The 26,573-nt window shown below is 48.4% G+C and overlaps 1 protein-coding gene across 4 annotated transcripts in view; it reads right to left on the bottom strand.

Annotated features, from left to right (window-relative positions):
• Positions 1-3,638: 3,638 nt before the first annotated feature.
• Positions 3,639-26,573, bottom strand: part of adam23a (ADAM metallopeptidase domain 23a) — a 31,112-nt gene continuing 8,177 nt past the window's right edge. The window contains exons 4-26 of one of the 4 annotated variants that reach the window (XM_048978456.1): positions 23,242-23,305; positions 20,475-20,557; positions 19,070-19,133; positions 18,378-18,450; positions 18,133-18,200; positions 17,700-17,765; positions 17,001-17,069; positions 16,276-16,442; positions 15,616-15,700; positions 15,431-15,518; positions 14,914-14,965; positions 13,964-14,063; positions 13,802-13,873; positions 13,637-13,723; positions 13,220-13,300; positions 13,086-13,136; positions 12,898-12,961; positions 12,571-12,676; positions 12,027-12,146; positions 11,729-11,897; positions 10,689-10,800; positions 8,922-9,012; positions 3,639-5,338 (exon numbers count right to left, since the gene is read on the bottom strand). In XM_048978456.1, coding sequence (XP_048834413.1) covers positions 5,293-5,338; positions 8,922-9,012; positions 10,689-10,800; positions 11,729-11,897; positions 12,027-12,146; positions 12,571-12,676; positions 12,898-12,961; positions 13,086-13,136; positions 13,220-13,300; positions 13,637-13,723; positions 13,802-13,873; positions 13,964-14,063; positions 14,914-14,965; positions 15,431-15,518; positions 15,616-15,700; positions 16,276-16,442; positions 17,001-17,069; positions 17,700-17,765; positions 18,133-18,200; positions 18,378-18,450; positions 19,070-19,133; positions 20,475-20,557; positions 23,242-23,305 — 1,978 coding nt within the window. In that variant the 3' untranslated portion in view covers positions 3,639-5,292. The remainder of the gene's footprint in view (positions 5,339-8,921; positions 9,013-10,688; positions 10,801-11,728; positions 11,898-12,026; positions 12,147-12,570; positions 12,677-12,897; positions 12,962-13,085; positions 13,137-13,219; positions 13,301-13,636; positions 13,724-13,801; positions 13,874-13,963; positions 14,064-14,913; positions 14,966-15,430; positions 15,519-15,615; positions 15,701-16,275; positions 16,443-17,000; positions 17,070-17,699; positions 17,766-18,132; positions 18,201-18,377; positions 18,451-19,069; positions 19,134-20,474; positions 20,558-23,241; positions 23,306-26,573) is intronic. The other 3 variants (XM_048978460.1, XM_048978459.1, XM_048978458.1) reach the window with 3 other exon arrangements.

Genomic DNA, 26,573 nt, shown 5'->3' with positions numbered 1-26,573 from the left:
TAATCCGTTTGGATTTTTTTTTTCCGTTGGCTGGAGTGCCAACCCTGCTGCCAACCACCGAGTTTTTTCCAGCAAGTTGGAGGACCTTCCTTATAGGGCTGGATGTAGATTAACATCATACCCAGTATGAGTACAAAGCAATGGCAGGTTAACAGCCTTGCTCAAAGGGCCAACAGGGTAGAATCACGCCAGGCGTTCACTTTATTTGAAGCAAGCAACTTTCCGACTGCAGGCACAGATCTCTAGCCTCAGAGCCACCACTCTGCCCGGGCAGGACCATGAACTCCTGTAACCCCTCTGAAAGACACCACAGAAAAAGTGGTGCATCATCAGCACGATCATTTTTCTCAAGCCTGTTGAAACAGGAAGTCGGTTTGCTGTCACTTTCCACCAAGAATGCAGCCGCGACCATCATGACTCACGGATGTTTATGGTGACATTTATTTTATTTTGCAGGTGCTTTTGTCCAAAGCAAATTGCACATTACAAACACACGTGCGATCAAGTAGTCAGCCAGGCATAAGTGTCCAAGGCGTTGTCTTCCACTGGATGCAGAAACAAAAGCAGTATTGGAACATGAGCTACACAACAACTTCCAGACAAAGACTACTGCTCAGTCAGTCAGTGCAAAGTGTCCTGTGAGTTCCAGTGCCAGAGTCCATCCATCCATCCATTTTCCAAACCGCTTATCCTACTGGGTCGCGGGGGGTCCAGAGCCTAACCCGGAAGCAATGGGCACAAGGCAGGGAACAACCCAGGATGGGGGGCCAGCCCATCGCAGGGCACACTCACACACCATTCACTCACACATGCACACCTATGGGCAATTTAACAACTCCAGTTAGTTTCAGCATGTTTTTGGACTGTGGGGGGAAACCGGAGTACCCGGAGGAAACCCCACGACGACATGGGGAGAACATGCAAACTCCACACACATGTGACCCAGACGGAGACTCGAACCTGGGTCCCAGAGGTGTGAGGCAACAGTGCTAACCACTGCACCACCATGCTGCCCCCGTGCCAGAGTCTAGCACCTGTAAAAAAAAAATACCTTCCAATCTTCATATTGTCACGCCCACACAGGCGGGCACCACAAGCTGTAGAGTGATATGCTTAATGAGAGGGTGGATAAAAAGAGCCAAGTCGCAACAGCCAAACGCGAAGTATTGCGCTAATGATTTATAGCCTTGCCGGGCACTTTCTTGTCTATCGTCTTACCCGAATTCCTAACCTGATCTGTTTGCCCCGTGTTTTCGCCTTACCTGTTTTTCCTTCCCGTTCCAGACCCGTTCCCGCACCTGACCCGTTTTCCCCACCGAGCCCGGCACGTCCCGTCCCCGTACCCCTGTGTGGTCCTGTCCCGTGCCTCCGTGTCGGATTGCTTCCCCGGATTACGACCTACCTGCCTGTCCCTCGACCTTGCCTTTTGCCTGTCCCTTCTGGTGCCTTAGCTTGGCTTGCAGCGCAAATAAAGCGTATTTGGGCTTGCATCTCTGGATCCGTGCCTTTCTGTTCTGGTTTCCCTGACACATTTGACATACCACGTACAGTGCTTTACAGTAATTGGTTTAATTTCTGAAGGGCAGTTAGGGGCTGAGATTAATCAGAGCCCAGCAAATGAAATGCATGGTCTTCCTCACTTGCATGTTTCACAACCCATTTCAGGAACAGCTTCTTTCCCCAAGCTGTAAGGTCACTAAATAATCAGTGACTGGCTGCATTGTATCACACACTGTTGTTAAAATTCTACTTCCGCACTTTCTAAGCGCTCTGCAATCATTTGTGGCTATTTTCACATCCTTCCTCAATGCAGCAGCTATTTATTGCGTATTTATTATGACAATAAAAAGTTGAAACTCATTGATGGATCCCCCCCAAATAACTACCTATTTACCAGGCTGAGGTCCGGACAGTGAGAACTAAGAAATTCAGCAGGAGCTTCTACCATCAGGTCACCAGATTACTAAAAACCTCTGCAAGAGTTATAATTAAACAATCACTCCTCACATGTACCATGTCCTCTATTTGAGCTACACTATATGGACAAAAGTATTGGGACACCTGGCCATTACACCTACTGGAACTTGCCTTTGCTTCCAACTTTGTGGGAACAGTTTGGGGAAGGCCCTTTCTGTTCCAGCATGTCTGTGCCTCAAAGCAAGGTCCATAAAGACATGGTTTGGAAGTTTGGTGTGGAAGAACTTGACTGACCTGACAAATACTCTTCTGGTTGAATGAGCAAATAATCCACTCCAACATCTTGTAGGAAGCCTCCCCAGAAGAGCTGCAGCTGTTATAGCTGCAAAGAGGGGGGAGCAACTCCATATTTATGCCTATAGATTTAGGATGGGATGTCATGAATGTTCCTGTAGGTGTAATGGCCAGGTGTCCCAATGCTCTTGTCCATATAGGGTCCATATATGTTGCACATCTGTTGTTTTTATCTTCTTCATTATAACTTTCTCTTCCATACGGGGGCACCACTACAGATTTTGAGCACCAAGAAACCATACCATATCTGGCCCAAACCCAGACCAATGCAGCCATGTTCCTCTCCCTTTATGAAGCCCCTGGTTGCATATTTATTACATATATATTATACGGTTATTTTTTTCTGTTTAGTTTTTATTGTTATTTCAATTTTTATGCTGCCATTGGCCACCTTTCCTATGGATTATAGTTTGTTGACCTTGCATGTGACAAATAAAAATCCTTAACTTCTGGCATTCCTACAATTCAGAGCTGATTAAGGCAGATTCTGCTATTTAGTCATTTGTCTCTCTACCCATTAACTCTGACCTAACAGAGGGAGTTGAAATGGAGTGAAGAGTCTTAGTGTTTGTGATTTTAAATACTTCCACCCACTAGGAGAAGAGATCATGTTTGAAAGAAAATGGCAACTGACCACGTTTGCCAACAAAAGCTTATTATGAGCAGTGAATTACTGCTTTAACTGCTTTGTGAGACAAGATTCACTCTCGGCTCCAAATGGTTTTAAGTAGAAATATTCAACATTTCTGCTCAGCCTGGGATGAATCATTTCATATATTTATCAAGTATGTCAGAGTCAAGAAAAGATACACAACACAAATGTGACCCGTGTGTTATGAACCTTGGGTGAAGGCGGGCAGGTTGGGGGGCAGGTTGGCAGGCAGGAGGTAGGGAAGGATGACGCAGGCAGGCAAAGGACGGGGAAAACTGGGGATTTATTGGGGAGACCAGGGAAACAGCGACTGGGAAACATAGCATAAGGTCACACAACGTCAATGACGGACGAAAACCAGGACAAGACGTGGACTCAAATAGCGAGTGAGTGGAGAAAAACACGGATTTTCTAAGAAAATGTAAGATAAAGGACTAATTTCTGAAGACAAAGGTAGTACAAAACATTGAAATTATGATGGTTCAAGGTATTTATTTGCTATTTTGATTATTGGGATCGATAGATAGATGACTTAATGGACTCATTTTGGGAAAATCTCAATTTCGACGAAAATGAACTTTCTTTGACATTTTTGACTCTATCTCATAATTATCTTGTGCGCATTCCGACTCATTTTGCCAGCACGGGTCACAAATGTTAAAATATGACCGGCATCCTTAAGAGGAAAAAAAAACCACAGTAATGTCCAGAGGAGTAAAATATTAGTCATTTATTCATGGCTACCTTCCATCTGAACACAGACGTGATGCACTGTGGACACGTGGGATGGCAGTCGATACAGAACCAAACACGGGCAGTTGTCCTTACAGCCACAGAACGTGTAACTGCAGTCTGTGAAAATCACCCAGACACACCCAGGGTGAAATGTCGAATAAAAAAAAAATCCACTTGGTTTTCCGGCACATAAATAATGACTCATATATTTTGGACGGATGTTAAGTTCTTTCACTTAAGAAATTCCATCGCCATTGTCGTCATCATTATTAATATTTTATTTAAAGCTAAAAAGATGTGTGTGTGGCCAAGCATATAAAAGATTGCCTTATTATTAGTCATTTAAAAATGGTTTATCACTATTATGATCATATTTAACCCTTAAGTTTTGTGCAATACATTTCTTTGCATAGTAAATAAAAGTTTAAATGATTAATTGCTCTCATGCACCTACCTTGTAGCATCGTCCTTTGCATATCTGGGACTCTCTTAATAAGACTGGAAGCCAAGTATTATGTTTACATGCAGTGCGCTACCAGAGCTGCTAGGGGGCGCTGCGCTTGTCAACGCACAACGGCCAAGCCAGGACAGCGGGTGTGTACAAGGGCTCTTAGTAGGATGGGCATGTGATTGGGGAGGACACCCCCCCTCCCCCGCCCCCACCCCAAAACATATCCGTATTTCCACCCATGGTCGGGAAGTGGTCTGTGTAGGGCAGCGGTAGACATTAGCTAGCTCAGCCAATTCTTTGGCTTTCTGCCACTGTTGTAGGTGTTTAGGGATGCCAGTAGCAGGATTCATAGAACCCCCCCCTTCAAAACAACTACCCACAAATTTACCCCCCCCCTCCCCCAGACAACTTGGCATGATGTGGTTTGCTCGGTCTGACCTTTGACCCTGACTTCTGACAGTTGCCAGTCTGTCTGTCACTGTTTGGCCAAGTTGACTATCGATTCTTTTCCATTTTTTTTTTAATGCAGCCAGACACACCCGCTAGACAACATGCTAAAACAAAGGAGAGCGGCTGACGTCACTTCAGGATGATATGTTTGGAGCTGGACTCGTTTTGTGGTGTATATACAATCTTAGCTATGTTTAGTGGTATGTTGAGCCAAAAGGCATGAAGGAAGCACCCTGATTCAACCCCCCCGCCCATCGCCGGGGGGAGGGATAGGGGAATTGGCTTGGCACCATTTGCTGCCTTTTTAAGGTGCTCTTCTATGTTCATTGTTTTTTTTTTACTCTACGCTTTCTTTATTCTATATATTTTTTGTTTGCTATTTTTGCTTCTGGTAGTTTTCTCAGCCATGCAGCGTCCTTCAATGTGAGCAGGGTTCCAGACCGGAAAACATGCCTAATAATGGAGTTATGTGGGCGTTCCTTCCCCCAACTGCCCCCGAACACTTCTGGGATGTCCGAAGGGGGAATTCCATTGGCGCTGAAGGAACAGAGGTTGATGAGGCCTTGGGGAAGGATTAAGAGGCAAGAATCTATGATCAGCAGTTACTGTTCTTTTTTTGTTGTTGTTGTTGTTCAAGTAAAACTAATGCCGAAGTCAGCAGCATGTAACGCAGTCCAGCCGTGGGCTGTGAAAGCGACCCTGGAGATCCTTCTTGGGGAATCCTCTTCCATCTTTAGATGCCACCAGCGGAGGGGTCAAATCCACGCTTCTTGACAGTCCTTGTTATGGTGGTTGGTGGGGGGGGGGGGGGGCAAAGAGATACACTTGGTCACCACAGTTCATTGTGCATAAGCCACACCCCCTGCCGTGGAAGCTTACTCCGCCCATGCATCCCAGCATTCTCTGGGACGTCACATGCATGGCCCAACATCGACCTAGCCACACCCTCAGGGACGTAACCAATTCCAAGATCAAACCCTGATCCTTACTAAAAGCTGAGGAGGCCCTTCCCAGAGACAGAAGGATGTTTCCTAAAGTATCAGAAGTATCATGATCTTGATCAAATCAGCCGAGGAACCTGGAAATCCAGCAGAGTCCATCGGCAGCTTTTGATTGAAAGACTAGGGGTCTCATTTATAAAACATTCTTACGCACAGATTTGTGCCCTTAAGAGGTAAAGTGGGCTATCTCACAAAAACAAAGTTTTGAGAAAATGAGCTCCAAAGTTGAAATTTGTTCAAAAAATCATTGTGCCTATACCCTACAATTGATATATATCATAGGTAGCACAGAGGTATGACTTAGATAATAACAACTTATCCAATTGAAAATATTTAATAAGAAGGGGGTAGGGGTCAAAAATGTGGGATAGCCCACTTTACCTCTCAAGGGCACATTTGATCTTAGATGTGTGTATGATTGACGTGGAGAAATACTTAAACCCATATCAGGTTCAGACTTGACTTACGCACTTTTCTGTGTGGCAATGTTGGGGTACTACAGGTAGTCAGAAATCTAAAAGCGCCAGCATGATTGTCTGCTGCTTGATTCCGCATAATACTACTAATACTACTACTACTACTACTAATAATAATAATAATAACTGCAGAGAGTTATGCAAGTAGAGCTTTGTGGCGAGATGGCCCCAATTTTACCGAGTGCGCATTTCACGAAAACCAATAGTTAGGTACCAAGTTAGGACCCCCGTTTTTCTGCGGGACGCAATTCTTCTGGATCTGACGTGGGTAGCACACATGCCTACAAGTGTTCTAGCCCCCTATAACGTGCCTTCCCGCCTTTTACAAAATAGGACATACCTGAAATAAAATGCTTATTACTGTTGAACCACTTGTACTACATAGATGAACATGGTCTGGTTCAAACGGACCACAAACCGATTTCTAAAAGTGTTACTTATATGAATGAAAAATACTTTACTGTAAAGTTTTTTTTCATAGTTACTGACCTACATTATATTTGTTTTTAAGCCTGTTGCGTCGTCAGTGACGCGATCACTTTGTCGCCTGTGATTTTGATCTTGAAAACTGTAAATAACTGTGTAAATAAATGACTTACCAGTTTTTAATTGTTCTTTTTTCCGCTTTCCATTTCTGGCTTAATATCCTGCTTATAAAAAGTGATTCCACGTGCGTACCCTGCGCTGTCCTTGTGTGTTATTTCTGTAATATTAATAGTTGTTTCATTTTTTTAAAATCTATTTATACTTTCCATATCTTTTCTTATCTTGGTGGGGTACTGCAATTATGATGCTTGTGCCATAAAATTTGTATTATAAGCACAGTATTATTTGTTTTAAATATTCCTGAAGGCTCGTCATTATTAAGTAGAGAATTTGGGCTTTGATTCGAGCTCTTTTATATGCCAACGATATTAGCGGGTGTTTCCAAGGTGGAGCTCTAAAACCATTCAGCTACGCAAAATTTCACGATCATCTGCGATTTATAGATCAAGAGTGGCGTACGCACATTTTTTTTTTTGTGCGTACGTTCATTTTCTCTGAATAACACTTAAGCACTTTTTGGAAATGAACTTAGAGCAAATGTAGGATGGTTCCTACGCAATGTTTTTATAAATGAGGCCCCAGCTCTGCTACTGCTAGGCAGGGAAGGCTCTGATCCCACCGGCCTGGCTGCCTTTCAACACCACACTTGGAAGAGGGGTGGGATACGTCATGTTTTCCCATTTGTTTATGCACCTGCCGGAAGCCAATGGATTAACATCTACCACCCCACGGGAGGAAAAGAGAATACCATCCAGGAAGTATGGTGGTAAAAAATGGCAGGAGACATAACAGGACAACACATACAGCAATGGGGATATCAACAAAAACGACCCGTCCAGAATGTGGCTCGATGTGGGGCATCCAGCAGGCCAATCATGCATATGTGCCAGCAGGTGGCGAGCGTGAGACACAACCACAGCTGTGATTGGGCAGTCTAGGGGAGGCGGGCGGGGGTGGGCAGTCATGCAGTGGAGTGCGCCGTGTCTGTACCGGGTCGAAGCAGGCAGCGGTGGCAGCTCATGCTGTGTCCTGGCTAGGGCGGAGCCTGGAACATCCGTGTGGGGGCGTGGCCATGACACAAAGGCTGCCACCCATCAATCGGGATGTGGCCTCCCTATGCGCTCTCACCCTCTGACAATATCGGATCGGGAGAAAGATCATGGCAGAGGCACACGAGGCGAGCACGCCGGGGTGCAGCCCAGCCTTTGTGCGATGCGCTGACCTCACGCACTCTAGTCATGCAGAGTTTAGCACGGGCTTGAAGCAGGATGCTCTGGTGCCTGCAGGATTTATTCTACGCTAACCATTAAGAATGTTTTGACCTTACAGTCTGATCCTGCAATAGAAACCATCCTTACCGCTACAGTCACATCTGACCATACAAACAGATTCATGTTATTTTAAACCACACATGGACTACGATTGTGTGGTCATATCTCTGCACAAAGACAGATGAGAAGAGACAGGTGAGCAATAACTGAAACATCATTGCCTCCTCCTTCCCCATATCGTTACCTGCCCTTACCTGCCTCTCCAAGGTTGTCTTTCTCTGGCCTATTTTATCATCATCTTTCTGTAAGTTACCCTGAACACATCACCATCTTTCTGTAAGCTAAACCTAACGTGCATAGCTACCCTGAACACATGACCATCTTTCTGTATGCAAAAGCTAATCTATCCTTCTTCAGTTAACTTGCTAATATTTTATATGGCTGAGAGTTCAGTAACTATCTTGCTTCTAGTGATGTTCCTTCATAGTACCTGGGGTCAGTCGTTTCCATAATGCCTGTACATTATTGTACCACGTATACATTTACTACAACCAAACCTCCTTCCTTTTGACAAGGAAAACTAACCCTCTACATAAAGAAGAAACAAACTTAAACAAGTTCACTCTGATCCTTTTGGTAGCTCTTTTGTGGTTTTAATGATAAATAATGACATAAAGCTGTTCAGTTCCAATGAAGACGTTATCTGTGAAGCATGCATGTAAAGCTTTGAGCGGATCAGCCTAGTCGGCTTGAGGTTCTGCTACAGGTAAACATTGTTTTAGTCCTCCTCATCCCGTGCTGTTCTTCTGAGTTCCACCCCAGATCCCCAGCTCAGTGATGCTTGGTCGCACCCGGCTTGCCGTCCTAAGCTGACTGTCGATTGTTCTCCATCTCTGTCTGGCCCCTGCTCTGCGTCTCCGGATGCCGCCCAGCTGCATCTGCAACCACGCCCTCGGCTCACTGTAGCAGGAACTCAAACCTCCAGTGTGCATGTGCGGAGCCGCGAGCGATGCTGTCATCATAGCAACAGAAGGTGCACGGCGTTGTTGTTGTTTTTTTCTTGCTTACTTAAAGCCCCATCCTGTCCCCCCCAGCACAATGGCCGCAACCAGGATGGCTCCCGCGATGGAGCCAATTATAAGATTGGTGGCGCTAGGACCTGCGAAAGGTTACGGGGAAGGAAACATGAGAGCTGGGCTGGGACTCCGGGGTCATTTTCACACAGAAATAATCACTGCAGAAATAACCACGCAACTCAAAATGCAAACAAACAAAAAACATCCAAGGAAGCTGCCTGGGGCCAGACGTGAACTCCATTTGTCATGTTGTAAGAGGGCACTTCAGGGTCTCCACAGCCGCGCTTTGCTGACGAATCGGGCAGTGTGACTGTAGGGCTGACTGCCGCACGGCAACCCCGCGATGGGAGCCGGCCTCGCGCCGCACGGCTAACCCGCGATGGGAGCCGGCCTCGCGCCGCACGGCTAACCCGCGAGGGGAGCCGGCCTCGCGCCGCACGGCTAACCCGCGATGGGAGCCGGCCTCGCGCCGCACGGCTAACCCGCGATGGGAGCCGGCCTCGCGCCGCACGGCTAACCCGCGAGGGGAGCCGGCCTCGCGCCGCACGGCTAACCCGCGAGGGGAGCCGGCCTCGCGCCGCACGGCTAACCCGCGAGGGGAGTAAATTACGGGGGGGGGTTGTTGTAACCCCCCTCAATAACCAAAACCAGCTAATACAATCCCCCCCATAATCATGACTCCCCCAAAATGGGTGTTGACCTCAAAGCCCCAATGTTCAAATCAAAGTTACACCCTTGGTTATTAGGGCACCATGCTAACCAGATCTAATTCCAACAGGAGACACAAGGGGAGCTCAAGAGCCCTCTGACGGATAGGCGACACCAAGTCCAATTCCACTCTCACTTCTACATGTACCCCACATACCCCACAGTTAAACATGCCGTTAACAACGATAACAGGACAAATAAGACAGCGGTCAACCATGTGACACTGACACCTCCACTCATGTGACATTTACACAGTCACCACAGAGGGTACTCTGTGCTACTCCCCCTATCTGCCCCCTGCACAGAGGGAGAAGCATCACTGAACAGGGGCACCTCAGCGCCACCCGGCAACCCCGAGCATCTGTGGCGCTGGGCTCCCCTTGCCATGGCAACTCTGAATCGTACCACATGACTCCTCCCCCTCTTCATCCCACCCGTGTCAATCCCTCCCCCAGAACAACATCTCCCAGCTGGCTCTCCCCAGCTCCAGTAAATCACCACTGCAAACACATACAAAAAAGACAACACAGTACATTTAGTCCAGAATGACCTGTGATCTACATCCATTTATACAGCTGAAAAGGTCACCAAGAAAATTCAGGCTAAGCAGCTTTTCTTTAAAGGTAAAGCAGAAGAATTAGTCCAGGTCTTTACCCAGAAGTCTTCTCACTTTACTATCTTAGTATTAACAGAGTGCCGTGAGGAAGCTTGAATACATGCCCCATGGCGCCCACTTCCCCAGGTTCATACCAGCCCTAGTACAGTGATAGATTCCACCATAACGACAGGAGGCTTAGGTTATGTGTGGGGAAACACAGGAGTGCCTCAAAAATAAATCATCGGCTTAGCGTGGAGAAACATGCCCCAGTGCTCTGTGACCCAAACATGGGGGCTGGTGGGAACAGGAAGCTGGTCACACTGCGCCCTGCAGGGATACGAGGCGGCCGTCCCTGATTCTACAGTGACGTCACAGTGGCTGGAAAAGAGGAACAAGCGTAATGTGCAACATGCCCACTGGGGCCGGCGGCGGCTGTAACGGACGGGAACAGACCTTTAGGTCCTTCATCCTCGCTGGGCGGGGGCTTCTTTGGGGGGTCGGGCATGCTGCAGTCAGTCCCTGCCCAGGTGGCGTCACAGGTGCAGGTAGCCTCATTATTGCACACCTAGGGGAGGAGAGGCAGGTGTGAGGGGGGGGGGCGGAGCAGCGACAAGGATAGACATGCCCCGCTACACTCAACCAATCACGTGCTTACTGCTGCATGCCTGATTAGGCAACTAAACCGACCACGTGGGAGGGACAAATGTGGACACACCCAATGGGTAGGACAGCCAAATAACCTCGATAAATCTCATTGGCTGAGCAGTCTTAACTAGTTACATGGGTGGAGCATAGCTGGACATAATTAGAAGAGCTTAACACACACCTGAGCATGTCTGGATATGGGCGTATGGCAGAGCCCTATTCACCCAGTGGGCGGAGCATGACTGGACACACACCAATGGCCTGAGCTTTACTAACCCCGTGGGCGGAGCATGACTGGACACACACCAATGGCCTGAGCTTTACTAACCCCGTGGGCGGAGCATGACTGGACACACACCAATGGCCTGAGCTTTACTAACCCCGTGGGCGGAGCATGACTGGACACACACCAATGGCCTGGGCTTTACTAACCCCGTGGGCGGAGCATGACTGGACACACACCAATGGCCTGGGCTTTACTAACCCCGTGGGCGGAGCATGACTGGACACACACAAATGGCCTGGGCTTTACTAACCCCGTGGGCGGAGCATGACTGGACACACACCAATGGCCTGGGCTTTACTAACCCCGTGGGCGGAGCATGACTGGACACACACAAATGGCCTGGGCTTTACTAACCCCGTGGGCGGAGCATGACTGGACACATACCAATGGCCTGGGCTTTACTAACCCCGTGGGCGGAGCATGACTGGACACACACAAATGGCCTGGGCTTTACTAACCCCGTGGGCGGAGCATGACTGGACACACACCAATGGCCTGGGCTTTACTAACCCCGTGGGCGGAGCATGACTGGACACACACCAATGGCCTGGGCTTTACTAACCCCGTGGGCGGAGCACACCAGGCCGTTGGAGCCGCTAGGGCAGGCACTCATGTTGAATGACTGGATGGGCAGACACTTGCGGTCAAGGCACATCATGGAAGGCCCGCACGGCGTCCCGTCCTCCACATAGCCGAGGTCACTCTCGTCGTCTAGAAGCACATGTCCGCCACTGGTGGGCGGGGCATAAATGAGGGGAGTAGCAGGGGAGGAGAACGGAAGTGGAGCTGGCGCCCCCTGGTTGGAGTTACTGGTGCTGCAGTATGCTGAGGTGCACGGTGGGGGCTGCTCAGGGTCTCACCTGCAGTCCACCAGCTTGCCCTGGTGATTGAAGGAGGTGGGGGTGATGTCACCCTTCAAGACACCGATACGGGGGGCACGACCGATGTTGGCGCAGAGAAGGTACCCACAAAACACATCACTGCGCCAAAAAACGAGGGAGAGACATGGGGACAGAGAGAGAGAGAGAGGGGCTGAGACAGGGAGAAGTGTAGGTGAAATGAAGGTAAAACAAACAGAAAAGGAGATTTTCACGTGGAATTTCTGCTGTTATTCCCTCTGGGGATAAACAGGAGCAAACGTGTGATTAATCAGCCCCAGGTGTCCGGATCAGGCTGCTGACTGGGTGGATAGATGGAAGGAATTTCATTAATTTCAATGGCTGTACCTCCCTTTAATTTTCACTGTAGGCACAAGGGGGTCCTCAGAGTGTCACAGGGTGTTTCTCTGAGGCTGACATGACATTTACGGGGACGCAGTGGAGTCGCCATTAGCATGGGTGGTGCTGCGCCCCTGACTGGGCTTTGCGGGGTGCCTGGCGCCCCCTAGAGGAAGGGCTCACTCACTGCTTGCCGCACTGCACCCAGCTGTCTCCATCCTTCCCGCAGTTCCCCTTCTCCGTCCCCTCCGTGTTCAGTTTCTCGTAGCAGAACTTTTCCGACGCGCCAGACTCTGCAGGGAAGATGGACACGGGCGAGTTACAGCCCACCCACGAGGAGGACGGCTCGCATCACCGGGCCTGACCCATCTCTGACTTACAGTTAAACTCACACGCCACAGTGAGGGGATTACGACCTGACGCCCTGAGGTGTTTATATCTCAGGAGCCGTGCAAGCTAGGGCAGGAACCCATGGGGGGCCCAGGAAAGGGGTCAGACGCCGCACTGTACTCACTGGAGCCCCAGACGTATTTGCACTGAGTCTCCCTGGTTTTGCACTCCCCGCTGTAACAGCGACCCTGTGGAAGTCAGACAGGCGCTTCTCAGACCTCCAGCAGCTGACAGGCACTGTCACCCCAGAACTGTACTGTATTATACATTGTGAGTTATTCTCCACGGCACTTGACCTGCCCCAATACCCACCTGGTTCATCTGGCACATGTAGCCATCTTGTTTGTGCAGATTGGGGGGGCACTGCGGAGGGACAGCACATCAGTCAGTGGGTGCGTATTGGGGGGGGGGGGGTTGGGGCTGACAGCGCAAGGAGGAGGACTGACCTGGCCTGAATCGCCAGTGCACGTCTCAGAGATGTCGCAGTCGTTCACTGTGAAGCGGCAGGTGTAACCCCGAGGGTACAGCTGGCAGAGAGAGGAAATGGTGCGTGTGCGTGACAGGGGAGAGCGCTGGGCTATAGAGACCCCAACCCCAAAGAACATTCTCATTGTACATACGACATCCATGTCCCTGAGTGTGCGTGCTGGTGTTAAGGGAGCTGCGTCTACTACACACACATACACACACACACACACACACACACACACACAAGGGCACATGCAGTGACACGCGCACAGGGACACACACTGACACACACACTGACGTATACAGATACAAATTGACTCGCACACACAGTTACTCTGTGACACACACTGAGATGCAGACACAAATATACACAGACACACACACACACACATTACCAAGCAGGTGCTGTTGCAGCAGGGGCCGTCACTGCAGTGTGCTCCGTTAGACAGGGAGCACTTTTTGCAGCACTCCTTGTAGCACTCCTAACAAGCACACATACACAGTAAATACACAGAAATTAAAGGGGTTCGGTTGCAAGCAGACAGTGGTGCATTACTCACCGCCCTCGCTCCGCAGTCGCACTCCTCCCCCACCTCCACGTACCCATTTCCGCACTCGGTGACCTCAAAGAGCTGCCGGCACAGGACAGTAGCGTGCATTCAGCGGCGTGCCCATGCGACGGCGCCCCCCTGCTGGCCAGCACGGCATTGCAGCATGCTCACCTTGGTCGGCTTGTTGAAGAGACAGGACCCTCCGCCCTTCAGCAGGAACTCCTTGTAGTCGGAGATGCTGCACTTGGAGAACTTGCGCGGGTGCTGCACCCTGGGTGGTGGGGTGGGGGGGGGGTAGGGAGAGGAGCAAGTTGGAACCACACGGCCACCATATGCCAGGCCTCGGCGCCAGACACACTAGCCTGGGTTTTAGCTGCGTGGGAGAAGCCCTTATCTCACAGGCCAAAGTAGCATGAATACTAAGCATGTGAAAACGCGCAGTATCCGGTCATGGCTGCATGCTAACAATCACTAGATGCTGAGAACTGCTAAGCAGTGACCCCCATTGATAATAAATATATAAACTAACAAATAATGATGCAGATTCACATAATAATACAGCCATGTTAAAATTGCTTTGCAGAGGAGGTGGGGGGCTCTATTGCCGCAGGAAATGTCGGGGGTGTGACGCTGGGGCTTTCACATGTAGATTGAGGTCATGACCCAACCTGTGCCCCCCCCAAGCAGGTGAGAGATGGTACAGAACCCTGACACCACTGTTATTACAATCCGGGGGTGTATAAACCCTGTCATCAGAAGGGGGAGGTAAAGAGGGACAGGATGCGGAGTCGAGTGGGGGGGGGGGGGCATGTCTCACCCCGTGTTACTAACAGTACATTTCTTCCTGTGGGGGGGGGGGGGGGGGGATACGGCAGTGACAGCTATTGGGGCAAAGGGCTGTGTGTGTGTCTGTGTGGGTTATGTATATATTACATTGTGGGGACCAAATGTCCACACAATGTGATAAAAACTGTTTATTTTGGTCTGTGACTGCAATCAAAAAACCCTGACCCCATTGGGATTAGGGTTTTGCCCAAAGAAACGAATGGATGGTCCCCACAAATATACGAATACAAACACGTATGTGTGTGTGTGTGTGTGTGTGGAGAGAGAAGCTTTACCCTGTGTCCTCCATAATGCAGCCACTCCACGCCTCCAAACAGCCACACTCCTCTATGAGAGAGAGAGGGAGAGAAGGAGAGAGAGAGAGAGAGAGAGAGAGAGAGAGAGAGAGAGAAGGAGAGAGTTGTTCAGGGGGAATCATTCCCATCTGCCCTTTGCTGAACTCCCCGACAGATGAACACACTCTCCAACACTCACATTTGGACAACCCCATTACCTGCCGGATGACTAAAAATCACGCTCCTTAATGACATAATCAAACATAAAACATCTGCACATTTATGATTCTGGTTAATTATAAACCTTGCAGGGGCTGTGGTGAAAGAAAGGGCCATGTTAATACGCCATGAACGTGTCAGGCCGAACGGGTCACCATCATGCTGCATTCCGGAATGATTCACAAGCAGAACGGCCAAGCTGAGCATCCCACACGCCGCCAGAGCTCGGGGACGGGCATGCGCGTGAGCGTGTGCGTGAGCGTGAGTGAGTGCGTGAGCGTGCGTCTCGATCCCGTACTTCGTTTGTTGGCCGGGTCCCACTGTATTCCCAGGTTCTGCGCCAGGCTCTGGGACAGGGATAGTGCCATCGTCCAGGTGGAGGCATACTGCAGGACGGCCACACACAGACGCGCGTACCCGGTGAGCTCGCTCGTGTGCACAAGCCAACCCCTCCCCCGAATGGCATAATGACCACCACCTTACCTCGTTGACCCCAACCCCACGAATGTTGGAGCACACACCCCCGAAGAAAGCGGCGCTGCTTCTGGGGTAGTGGAACGTCACGTTGCTGTGAGGGACACAAGAGGGTGAGCCAAGGGACCGACGAATAGGTGCCACTCAGAATTAATCACGTTCGTCCACCAGGAGTCATTTCTGAGTTCATTAACAGAGATTAATAACAGGTGAAACATCTCCAGACAGTCCCTAAGAAAGACTGCAAAGCCAAGGATAGTTTTAAGTTAAAAAGCGATTTGATCTTGGGATTTGCCAGTGGGAGAGTGAATGTGACGGAAGGCACCAGTGTGGCTTGGAAGATTTAGGTGAAAGGTTTGTCTGTACTGTGTGATTGTCCTGTGCTTCCAAAAAAGGTAAACATCAAAAATATACTTACTACCCATTTTTTATGGCTTACTGTCTGCAACAAAGTTTGACATTTTTGATTATATTGACTATCTTACTTCTATCCTAGTTTCTAAATGTATTCTACTTGCTACTCTTTTTTATTTTTAACAGAATTTCCACACCAAGGAATTCATCAACTGGGGATAGAAGAATATGATTGATAGAGTGCTAAAGTGCAGAGACCTAATGACCAATCAGGTAGCTGAATGGGGCATGGGTGGGGCCGGGGGAGGGACTTACGTGATGAGGTGAACAGCATCAGCGTGCTGCTTGATGTAGCTCTTCCGATACTTGGAGAATTCACGCAGCATCTCCAACGGCTTGATGCTGATGGGAATACGGTCTTCATCTGTCCAGACCTCCACAGCAACTAGCACCACACGCGTGTTCAGATGCTCCTTGAAAACCTGAGATCAAACAGGAGTGTGGAGTGAACAGAGTAATCTGCAGAGGGGGAAAGTTCAGGTCCAGAAAGTACAGATCCAGATCAAGATTTGGTTTCAACCAACCAGTTGCATACTCTTTGACTGTGACAATATATTCAGCTGGTTGGTTGAAATAAAATTTTGGTCTGGATTTGTACTTTCTGGATCTGGACTTTCCACTTCTGGTAATCTGTCCAAGGGTTCATGATGCAAGGAGCTCCCAGACCAGACATTGTTCATTGGCTCATCAATGCTCCACATGAGCCATGGAACAAAGGTGGTATGTAGTATCCAGAGTTGGGTAATTCAGGTCCAGAGAGTAAAAGTCCAGACCGAGACAGATTTTGTTTCAGCCAACCAGTTGAATACTCTGTGACTGTGACTTTTTATGCTCAACTGGTTGGTCAAAACAAAATCCCAGTCTGGACTTTTACTCTTTGGACCTGAATTTCCCAACTCTGGTAGTATGGATCAGAAACTGAAGGTTGCTGGTACACATGTAAACATGCCACGTCTGCAGAAGACCGAAGGCCTACTCACAGCATCCACCAGGTTGACCACAGACTTGGCGAAGTTCTTGGTGTGCAGTTTGGTCTTTTGCTTTTTGAACTACAGGATGCGTGGGAACCAGATGGGGGAAAGTCCAGTTTAGACAAGGTCCAAACCCCATTTACTCCACCATACAGATTTTGAGAAAGCTTTTGATGAATTTCAACCACTCCTTGAGTGCAGAGGTTTAACAATGCAGACATACACACAACAGCAACATCACTGTGTACCAAGTATACAACACTATAGAGCAGGCTTTCCCAATCTGGTCCTGACTGTCTGGCAGGGAGCTCAGAGGGAGCAAAAACATGGGCCGACTTTGGGTCCCTGAGGACCGGATTGGGAAACATTGCTATAGAGAAGTGACAAAAAAATAAATAAACACAGACACATACATCATGGGTGATCGGACAGGGATAATGACATCTTTCCGTCATACTGTGGTACTGCACCCTCTAGTGGGAATTGTAGCCACTGCACTACCAGCCCCGGACAGACAGCAGAACAGAGGACACATCGCCCCCTGTGTGTGGATATGAAACACTGCTAATATCGTATTTATTCACCGTCTGGATTATAAGATTGTTATCACATTGGGTCAGATACAACCATAAACATTTGCTCTGCGTTCCCCGTTTCTGTGAGAACCAGTATGACTCTGTGAGTGAGAAGATGGCCATCGTCACCCACCATGTTCTGGTCGCTGACAACCATAAGCTCCAGGTACTTCATCTCTTCGAATGTGTTGGGGGGCATCTGCAGGGAGAACGGAACATCTCAGCTCTTCCTGAGAGAGGAATGGCGGACGTGTGTGTGCGAAAACAGTCAGTAGTGAGGATAGCTGCATGGAGATCCAGGCCGGTAACACTAAGATAAGAAAATCGGAGGGCATTTGAAAGGGAAGCCGTGAAAGTATTTAAGTAACTCTAAAGGACGAAGTTTGAGGTCAAGGTAGTTTTTAGGTCGAAACATTTTTCCGGAGGACAGTTTGGAAGGAAAACCGGCGCGGTTAGGTGTTTAACCTGAATATTATCAGTTAATATCTGCCTGCTTCTTAGGCAAACACTTATCCTAAGATAGGATGAAGAATCTTTGGTAGGAGAAGGACAAGCATGGTGCTCACCGCACGCTTTTTCCTGCGCTTCAACCAGGACAGGTCCTCCGGGTCGGCGAACGCCTGCTCCTCGCTCACTGTGGAGACACAATAGGGACACATTTTGTTATTGTCACGGTAACTGGGTATGGGGGGGGGGGGGGGGGTGGTTGTATGGATCTGGTTTTATGCTTATAGTCGGTTGTTAAATGGAGACCGACCACAGAGTAAAGGTGCAGGGGAGGAATAAGACACAAACTTAAAGAGATACCTACACTGTCCATCCAGATCAGTAGGCCAGAGCAGCGTCTGGCCGCGCCGTAGAGTGTGGGGCCGAGCTGCCGTGTCCTGAGTGCAGCAAGGTCAAAGGTCACAGAAAGACAGGCAAAATGCAGGTTACAGGCAGTAAATGAACTAAAAACACAGTTGTATGAATAGAACATGCGGCTTGACTTGGGCACAAACCATCCATCCATCCATCATCTGTATTACGTATTTATTGAAGCAGTCTTTCCCAACCTGGTCCTCTAAGACCCCAGGACAGGCCATGTTTTTGCTCCCTCCCAGCTACCTGCCAGACAGTCCACATTTTTGCTCCAAGATGTGAACCGTCTGGGGGTCCCCGAGGACTGCGTTAGGAAACTGTTGCACTGGATCACAATCAGCTGGGGCCAGTCCCAGGAAGCAGAGGCCAGGGAAACACGCAGACTCATACAATCACATGCTATGGGTTATTTGAAGATACCAGTTAACCATATGCTTATGGCAGTTCATGGAGAACATGCACAAATCACACACACACTGCATGGGTGCAAGTTTCGACCCCCTGACCCAAGAGGGTAACGGAGGCCGCCGTGCCACAAAGTGTAGCACGTGAAACGGAGTCTTCATACGTGCAGTGAAGGGCGATCTGCGAGCTACGATGGCCGTGAGAGAGTTTCCAGGGGAATGACACGCTCGCACTTACCATGGAGTGTGTCTGGTGAAGGGGCTCGATCACGTACATGTGGAGTCCATCGTCAAACATGCCACTGAGGTAGGGACGCGAGAAACACACTTGGGATGAGTCAGGGAGACACCGACCAATGGGCAGCTGACAGGGTTAACCGATAACCAAGCTAACAGGCGACACATTTCACTTTCAGTGCTGTGAGTGGTACAACTTTGGTAGATTTCATCCATTTGCAAAACTGGGCATTATATTGCCCTGATTCATGCAGGTGATCCGTCCCGAGGGGACAACCACAGATATTCCAGGGACTGCGAATGTCGACCTTCGACAGAAAGTTAACACAGACCCAAAAACTCACTGAGCGCGGGACATTCTGAGTCAGATTTATCAACACCCATGTCAGCGTGGGAGGGCGCAAAGAAGGACCAATCTGTGCCTTAGATGGTTGCTATGAGAACTTAGAAGAACTTTACTGATTTTCACACTTATGTGTCTTTTTAAACCAAAAAATGTGACATTTCCCCAGATTCTCTGCAACACACTTTGGAAGCAGATACACAGTTACAATTACATATAAACGCCATTAAACACAGTAAATGATGTTGATTAGAAGTCGATAAAATAATTATTAAATCCCTTTAATTTTTTGTTTGGTGTTAGTTTACTTAGTTTTACTGTTTGACAGTTTTATTTGTCAGTTTGCATACAGATGACATAAATTAATAAAGAAATTATCCTGTAGCACTCTAATCTTTTATTCAAATATTTCTTGCTCACAGAAAGTCTTGGGACACTTGCTTAATTCAGTAAAAATGTTGCAAAATAATTTTTATTATTCGTTTTAACAAAAATCATTACTTTATAAATTTGTTTACAAAAACACATTAGATGCAACCAAGGGTTGTAAGAAAAACAAGTAGCAATAAACAGAAAACCCAAATTATAGTTCTAAGACAGCTGTCCTGAGTTAAAAAGCTCATTGACATGCAGTCTCAATGGCTGCTTTTTAATAAGTAACACCTTTGTAAAAACATAAAAATATGATGACGATTCACAAAAAAGAAAATGTTCGTGTGGAAGGTGTGTACATATATGTCAAACATTGCTTGCGAATGAACTTTTGTTATGAAATCGCCAAATTTGCAACATTTTTACAGAATTAAGCAAATGTCCCAAGACTTTGTGTGAGCCCTGTGTAAGTCGTCACTTTGGTTTATTATTATTTTTGACATTCTTGAATTTTCCAGCAATGATAATAGTTGGAGATGTCAAATTCATACTACCACAAAACTATGATTCATGAGTCAAATCACAAAACACACTGCAACCAACTGGTAGGGAGCCTGATCTGCAGTGCATCACACACACACACACACACACATACGCATGCAAGCAGGTAGAGAGGTCAGAGTGCACTCACTGCAGCCCGTTGCATGTAGACAGTGCCACGCGTGAGTTTGTGTTTCCCCTCACCTGGCCGTGATAATAGCAATGCTCCCCTCCCTACATGCACAAACAGACAGAGAGAGATTGAAGAAATACAGACAGACTCAGAGAAGTATAATACAGAGACAGACACAATGAGAAAAGGGGGACAGGTCACGCACAAAGACAGGAATCCAAACAGACAGACAGGCAGGCAGGCAGTGAGACAGACAGAGAGAGAGACAGGCAGACAGACAGGTAGATAGACAGGCAGTCAGACAGATAGAGAGACAGACAGGCAGGCAGACAGATAGATAGACTGGCAGGCAGGCAGACAGACGAATAGACAGACAGATAGAGAGACAGACAGGCAGACAGATGAACAGACAGACAGACAGATAGAGAGACAGACAGGCAGGCAGACAGACAAATGGACAGACAGACAGATAGAGACAGACAGACGAATAGACAGACAGACAGGCAGACATACGAATAGACAGACAGATAGAGAGACAGACAGACAGGCAGACAGATGAATAGACAGACAGACAGATGGAGAGACAGACGGGCAGGCAGACAGACGAATGGACAGACAGACAGACAGACAGACAGGCAGGCAGACAGATGAATAGACAGAGAGACAGACAGACAGATAAAGAGACAGGCAGGCAGGCAGGCAGTCAAACAGATGGGAGTTAGTGCCTGTCATACCACAGCCCAAAGCAGCAGAGAGGAAAGACAGAGCTCCTACACCTGGAGCCAACCATTCAGCCCACTGACTTACTGAATACCACCATACGACTGCTATCTATCTATCTATCTATCTATCTATCTATCTATCTATCTATCTATCTATCTATCTATCTATCTATCTATCTATCTATCTATCTATCTATCTATCTATCTATCTATCGATCTATCTATCTTTGTGTTGTATGTCTATTCTGTCTTTTAAAGTTTTTAAAGTCTCAGACAAACACTATTTTGTTTAACTGTATGCCTGCGTATTTAGTAATGACAACAAAGTCTGACTTGCCTTGATTTATTCCACCTGTAATTTCAGTGATTCCATGTGCTGTACCATTCCCGACTCTAGCAATCCAGACAGGACCACACTATTCCCAAATGAACATGCAATTCATGACCCACGGTCAGCCAGGGGTGCGTTCACAGGGACAGCTGTGAACTGGCACTGGGATGGAAGGAATGATTCTGTTCTTGTTCCGGTACAAGAGTCAGAAGCCCTTGCATTTAAGATCTTTCACAAACACAGATATGGGTCTCAGCACCCAGCAAGGTGATGCACCTCCCCGGCCTGAAACCCACACCTTAGGCACATGTTCCTGAGCATAGCACAGCTGAGTGCGTGCTGCCTCTGTTGTGTGCGCTCAGCTGTCAGAAACGCTGTGTATGCATGTTCTCATTAGGGGGTTTAAGCGCCCTCCACAGCCCGCCGCGGGAAGCGAGGGACGGAGGCCACCGGCCACCTGCGAGTGGCCAAAAGTACGCTTACATACCCGAAACGCCCTTACGTCAGCCTGCGATGCAGCGATTTGCCCTTCAGTGGAAAGATTTGGCAAAGAAATCCCCTCAGTGCTGAAGGTGAGCAGCCATGGACTGTGCTGAGTGGTTCTAAGTGCTTTTTGCATGTACAGCAAGTACGCGCCGAGCTGAACACGCTGTTTGTCTAACGCCTCACGGGCAGACGAGTCCCACCTGGGAGCTCTGCTCATACTCTGGCAGCCCGTGAGAGGAGCTAACTCCTCCTTCCCATGCTGCACTGCTGCAGTGGGCTGGTGACTGACCCTCCATGGTCATGTGACTGCAGTCCCAGAAGGGGATTGCAGGAAGCGTGCAGAAATGCTGAATCAGCACCCCCAGGCTGTACCTGCTCTCATTCCTTATTCATCGGCTACAGTTTAGGTTCATCAACTCCCTCTTCATCTTTAACTTTAATCACATAAACCCTCATAATTAACTAACCATTTTTAATCTAATGACGTCACAAATAATGTTCTTAGCTCATGTCACTCCTTGACATCCGCAAATATTTTGATCAGAACACTGAGACACTGACGTAAAAAAAAAAGGTTATGAAAAACATAAACATTCGCAAAAACACTAAACCAAACCTAAGATGGCTGTGTTACTGTCGTACTTGCTTGCATTAAAATTCCAGACAATTTACTAAAGCTACAGTGGGCGATTAAGTGGAAGGTGATAAAAAAAGATTTATGGGCATCAGCAATATGAGCGCTGCACTAAAACAGGGGCAGTGATGAGGCGCCGGCCAATGACGGCTCGCCACATCATAGCCCATCACTGGGTGTTTCGGGAGTGAAATCCGGCATGGCTCTGCGATCCCGGCAGAGTATGCCAGAGAGGTCTGAATAAACAGTTCGGAAAAAAACAATATCGCAGTACATGCTGGAAGACAGACGGCTAGAGAGCCAAGAACATCCCCTCGTACACTCAACTCTAAGAGTTCCTGAAGTTTCTACAAATAACAGTGTTAATCACATTCGAGGTAACCCTACTCTTTATCCATGGATTACTGGATTGTCAATTACTGTCTGCTTTAACCTAATTAGAACCAATCAAAGAACCAACAGATGCTGATTCAACCAATAGAAGTTGGTGACTGAGGTACAATCCCACCCAGTACAGGCTTCAAATCTGATTTCTCCCACCACTGCCTTTCATTGTTGTCCAGCCATACAGTCGGTAATGTATTAATATAAGTGAAAAGTGAAAGGTCTTACCTTCACCTGAATAGGTTTTCCATTAACATAGTGAATCTCCACATAGTCTGATGACAGCAAGTCACTGCAAAAAAGAGAAGCAGGACACCGCTTTAAACTTTCGCAGACTGTATGGGAGACCAGTTGCCCACAGCCTGGGCCTCAGCTGCCCTGGGCGTGTGAGTGTGGGGCATCCAGGTGGTCCCCTACCGAACAGCACACCTAGCGCTCAACATCCAAACAATGCCATTCATCATCATTACCCCGCACCATTAGATATAGCAGGGACTGGCAGATGGGATGGGGCTGTTGACAAGGACACCTGGGGTTGGAGGACAAGGAGACAGAGATATAGGGGTGAACACACACACACACACACACACACACACTCGGGGACAGGGCTGAGCACACACACACACTCGGGGACAGGGCTGAGCACACACACACATTCGGGGACAGGGCTGAGCACACACACACACACACATTCGGGGACAGGGCTGAGTACACACACACACACACTCGGGGACAGGGCTGAGTACACACACACACACACACACACGGGGACAGGGCTGAGCACACACACACACACACACACACTCCACTCGGGGACAGGGCTGAGCACACACACACACACACACACACACACACACACACACACACACACACACACACAGGGCCCAGCCACCCTTTGCAAGTTTTCCCACACGGACCCCAAACATCCCTCTTGCATGTGAGCCAGCACGTGGGACCCCCCCACTCCTAATTCAGCCCCTTCCCAGCGCCGCCCGAGGCAATACTCCCCCCACGATGCCCTCCCGGCTGGCCAGCCGTCTGACTCAGTGCAGCCCCCGGACCTGAGAGCTGAATCTCCCAAAAAACCTCGTGGCAGCGGCGCCGTTGAAGCGCCACGTCCCTGATGCATGGTACTGCCGATGAGAGGCCGGCCTTCTCCGGCAAAGTTGGGGCTCCGAGAATCTGGGCAGTGGGGGGGGGGGGGGGGCTGCCAAGGCAGCCAGGGAGACCCTCCAGGGAGGAGATATTTTTAGCTGCATGGATGAGACAAGGAAGACTGGAGGAGTCTGAGAGGGGAGGGGAAGTGCTACAGCCTGTGTGCGGGTGGGGCCAGGGAAGACTGTGTTTGGATGTGGGGGGGGGGAGGGAAATAAAGCCACAGTGCAGTGTGTGTTTGTGTCTGTGTGTGTGTGTTTGTGTCTGTGTGTGTGTGTGTGTCTGTGTGTGGGTGTGTTTGTGTGTGTGTGTGTGTGTGTGTGTGTCTGTGTGTGGGTGGGTGGGTGGATTAGTTTTATTTTACTTTGTAGGGACAAATTGACCCCCACAATGTAATAAAAACTCTTTTTTTTGACATTATGGAGATCTATTTTCAGGTCCCCACAAAGATCTGTGAATGCAATCAAAAAACTAAAAATGCCAAAAGTCTTGTATTTTGTTTGGTTACTCATGGTTAAAGTTAGGGCTGGGTCGGGGTTAAGGTCATCATGTTGGGATTAGAGTTTTCCTCATAGAAATGAATGGAGAGTCCCCACAAAGATATAATTACAAACCTCTGTGTGTGTGTGTGTGTGTGTGTTGGTATTGCTGAAACTGGAGAAATTAAAAAGAGTGTGAAATGTATTCTAAGCTCACCGAGTCCCCTGGGATCTGGGTGACACTGGCTTGTTTTTTTTAAGTTCCTTAAAAGTCGCATTTATCCAAAGCAACTCACATAGAAGGTATTTTTACCAAAGCAATCCAGGCTAAGTGCCTTATCCCAGGGTGCAACAGGAGGGCCTGAGGGGGCGTCGGCCCCACGTCTGGCTCTTTAACAGACATGCTGCTTGCTATGCGATGGTTTGAACTGCTGGAGCCAACACAGATAAAAGCACATTCCCTCCCTGAGGACAGAATTCATGGTAGTCAATTCTGGAGATCCGATACACAGGTAATACAGCGAGCAGTGGTCACTGCTCTCTTCCAGGAAGACCGTGCTGTTGTGAGCTAGAAGCCATTTGAAGCTCAGCTGCACTGATGTACAGCATCTCATTAAACATTAAATTACCAGCATTCATATGCAGAACAGGAAGTCGCCAACATTCACACATAAACAGGAAACAGCCCACATACACACATACAAATGCATAGCCACCTCCTACCCCTATGGCACCCCATAGTAAGATATACATGCCAGTCTGTCATCTTTACTCTGACAGGAAATACATCTCCTTCTAATTACAAGGATCAGTCTACACTGTGTAGCAGGAAGCCACCATTACGCTATGACAAGTAGAAGTCTACACTGCGTAACAGGAAGCCACCGTTACGCCATGACAAGGAGAAGTCTACACTGCGTAGCAGGAAGCCACTGTTACGCTATGACAAGGAGAAGTCTACACTGCGTAGCAGGAAACCACCGTTACGCTATGACAAGGAGAAGTCTACACTGCGTAACAGGACGCCACCGTTACGCTATGACAAGGAGAAGTCTACACTGCGTAACAGGAAGCCACCGTTACGCTATGACAAGGAGAAGTCTACACTGCGTAGCAGGAAACCACCGTTACGCTATGACAAGGAGAAGTCTACACTGCGTAGCAGGAAGCCACCGTTACGCTATGACAAGGAGAAGTCTACACTGCGTAACAGGAAGCCACCGTTACGCTATGACAAGGAGAAGTCTGCACTGCGTAACAGGAAGCCACCGTTACGCTATGACAAGGAGAAGTCTACACTGCGTAGCAGGAAGCCACCGTTACGCTATGACAAGGAGAAGTCTACACTGCGTAGCAGGAAGCCACCGTTACGCTATGACAAGGAGAAGTCTGCACTGCGTAACAGGAAGCCACCGTTACGCTATGACAAGGAGAAGTCTACACTGCGTAACAGGAAGCCACCGTTATGCTATGACAAGGAGAAGTCTGCATTTTGCAATTGGATGCTGCCTTTATTGTCTGACAGGAAGCAGGCAGCACTGTGTAACAGGAAGCCATCTTTACTGTCTGACAGGAAGCAGAGTACACTGCCTATCAGGAAACTGTGTATACTCTTTCACAGGAAGCAGTCTACACTGCCTTAACAGGAAGCCAACTTTACGATCTGGCTCTGTCCCATTTGCCCTACTATGTACACATTCACACACTACCACACTTGGCAGGCACATTCACACACACAAGAGTCCAAGGGTGTCCCTTTCCTCGAATAAGCCAAGTGCAGTGCACTAAATGTGCACTTTATCCACACTTTGATGGACAATGCAAAGGCAGCAGTCTTTGGCTCAGTATATAGACCACAATGCACAGCATCGGTGATGACTAGCGTCTACATAGAACACAAGAAAGTCTGCCGGCTTATCAGAGCCC

Source organism: Brienomyrus brachyistius, chromosome 16 (genome assembly GCF_023856365.1).
Source record: "Brienomyrus brachyistius isolate T26 chromosome 16, BBRACH_0.4, whole genome shotgun sequence".
Taxonomy (NCBI): domain Eukaryota; kingdom Metazoa; phylum Chordata; class Actinopteri; order Osteoglossiformes; family Mormyridae; genus Brienomyrus; species Brienomyrus brachyistius.
The sequence above is the reverse complement of the archived record's forward strand: the minus strand, read 5'-3'. Positions and strand labels throughout refer to the sequence as shown.